The 2,496-nt window shown below is 43.3% G+C and overlaps 1 protein-coding gene across 1 annotated transcript; it reads left to right on the top strand.

Moving 5' to 3' along the window:
* Positions 1-570: 570 nt before the first annotated feature.
* LOC119254307 (olfactory receptor 4X1-like) lies at positions 571-1,500 on the top strand. Its single transcript, XM_037521419.1, has one exon. It carries the CDS (start codon positions 571-573, stop codon positions 1,498-1,500), a length of 930 nt encoding a protein of 309 aa, XP_037377316.1.
* The last annotated feature ends 996 nt before the right edge of the window (positions 1,501-2,496 follow it).

Genomic DNA, 2,496 nt, shown 5'->3' with positions numbered 1-2,496 from the left:
GCCTCTTAGGTTGGTTTTGCAGTTTGCAGGATAATTGAGGTTGAGAAACCTAAGCACTCGATTAAAAATGGGTTCCACATGGTGGTGTGAGGCCAGATTGACTGAAACACTTCTTATGCCACCCACATAAGTCACCTTTGAGCAGCAGATGCAGTAGAAGCATCTATGTTTTGAAAGATCCAGCAGTACTCAGTCCAGAGGTGTGTGACCTTGGATTAGCAACTGAATCTGAGTCTCAGTTTTCTTATGTGTAAATATTGTCTTATTTTTATTGTGAGGATAAATTAACCAATGTGTGTGCGTAGCTCAGAGTAAACTTTTCTAGGGATACTTACTAAGCTGGTGATGGTTGTTTGGCTCACTTTTCTCATGAAGAGCATGTTTAGGAGAAACTCAAGGCAGAAGGTATTTTGACTCTTGTCAACATTTCTTGCGAGTTTGTGTTATCATTAGACTCTATTTCAATGCAGGAAGCACAATGACAATTGTCCTTGAGGTTCGAGAAGGATGTTTCTCAGTAATGAAGGAAAATTCTTGATTTCTGTGATTCTAGGCTGTCAGCGCTAAACCATGGCTGCTACCAGCAACGTGACACAAATCATCTTATTAGGATTGTCCCAGAACCGGGATGTACAGAAGATCATTTCCGTGATTTTCCTCCTCATGTACACAGCCATTGTGCTGGGCAACGGTCTCATCGTGGTGACCATCGTGGCCAGCAAAGGGCTGACCTCGCCCATGTATTTCTTCCTAGGTTTCTTGTCCTTTGTGGAGATCTGTTACTCCTCTGTCACAGTCCCCAAGCTCATCCTTGACTCTTTTATGGAGACGGAAGTCATTTCTGTCAAGGGCTGCATCGCACAGATATTTTTCCTCCATTTTTTTGGTGGCACTGAGATCTTTTTGCTGACGGTGATGGCCTACGACCGCTACGTGGCCATTTGCAAGCCCCTGCACTACACCGTCATCATGAACCGGCGAGTGTGTAGTCTCTTGGTGGGGGCCGCGTGGGGTGGGGGCTTGCTGCACTCTGCGGGGCAAACCTTCCTCATTTTCCAGCTGCCCTTCTGTGGCTCCAAGGCCCTGGACCACTACTTCTGCGATGTCCACCCTGTGCTGAAAATGGCTTGCTCAGACACCTTCCTCATTGGTGTGCTAATCATCGCCAATGGTGGCTCCATCTCAGTGATCAGCTTCGTGGTGCTGCTGACTTCATATGTGGTCATCCTACACTCCCTGCGGAGCCAGAGCTCAGAGGGCCGGCGCAAGGCCCTGTCCACCTGCGCCTCTCATGTTGCGGTGGTGGGTCTGTTCTTCATTCCCTGCTCCTTTGTCTACATGAGGCCCTGTGTCACCTTCCCTGCTGACAAGATTGTGGCTGTGTTTTACACAGTGGTCACGCCACTCTTAAACCCTGTCATTTACTCCTTCAGGAATGCTGAAGTGAAAAACGCTGTGAAGAGACTGATAGGAAAGAAGGCGATTAGGGAGGAGAACTAGATGTTTAGGGGGCAAAATAGGAGAGGCCAGGAAATGGGGCACCTAAGATCTTTATCTCTGCCTTTAACTGATAGTGACCTTGGGCCAGTCACCTTCTCCTAAGTTTCGGTTTCCTCATTTAAAAAAAAAAATATTTTTTATTATTTTTAAAAAATTTTTTACATCATTTTAAATTTTTCACAATGTATGCATTTTCATCTTGTTTATAGTCCCCATTCAATTTATAGTCCCACACCCCTTGTTTTGATCTTTCTCCCCGCCCCCCCTACCCTCAGTATGTCTCTGGTTTATAGTTTCCTCATTTTTTGGGCTGACAGGATGGAGGAATATCTAGAATGAAGTCTAGGAGGGGTCTTCTAATGCTGTACTCCACATTTGACAGTGATCTTGAGGCAGGCAATTGCTTTTAAAAATGTATTTATTTTTATTTCTTAATTACTTTTACTGAGATAACTATGGTGTACAACTTTGTATATTATTTGGGCATACAGGGTCATACCAGTTCAGATGCATGTTATAACACGACACTCATGACCAAAATATCCCTAATCTTCCATTTCAGTGTACCAGGCCTCTTCCCTCCTTTGCTTCCTCCCATCCATACCCTCTCTGCCCCTTCCAGCCTCATCAAGTAGCTTCAATTCGACAGTCAGAATTTTAGGGTTTATTTTGGTTTTGATTTTTTTCCTTTGTTTAGTTTTTCTGTATTCCACATATGAGTGACATCACCCAGTATTTCTTCTGATTTATTTTGCTTAGCATAACCCAGTCCAGTTCCATCCATATTGTTGCAAATGGTGAAAATTCATCTTTTTTTTTTTTAATATAGCTGAGTAGTATTTCATTGTGTATCTATACCACATCTTACCACTCTGTTGTTGGGTACTTAGGCTGTTTCCATAACTTGGTTATTGTAAATAGTAATGCAGTGAACATCGGAGTGTTTACATACCTTCTAATTTGTGTTTTTACCTCTTTAGGGTAGATACTTATGAG

The sequence above is a fragment of the Talpa occidentalis genome, unplaced genomic scaffold (genome assembly GCF_014898055.3).
Source record: "Talpa occidentalis isolate TD23 unplaced genomic scaffold, MPIMG_talOcc4v2.1 talOcc4.3, whole genome shotgun sequence".
NCBI classification, from domain to species: domain Eukaryota; kingdom Metazoa; phylum Chordata; class Mammalia; order Eulipotyphla; family Talpidae; genus Talpa; species Talpa occidentalis.
Note: the sequence above shows the minus strand (reverse complement) of the source record. Positions and strands in the feature narration are given on the sequence as shown.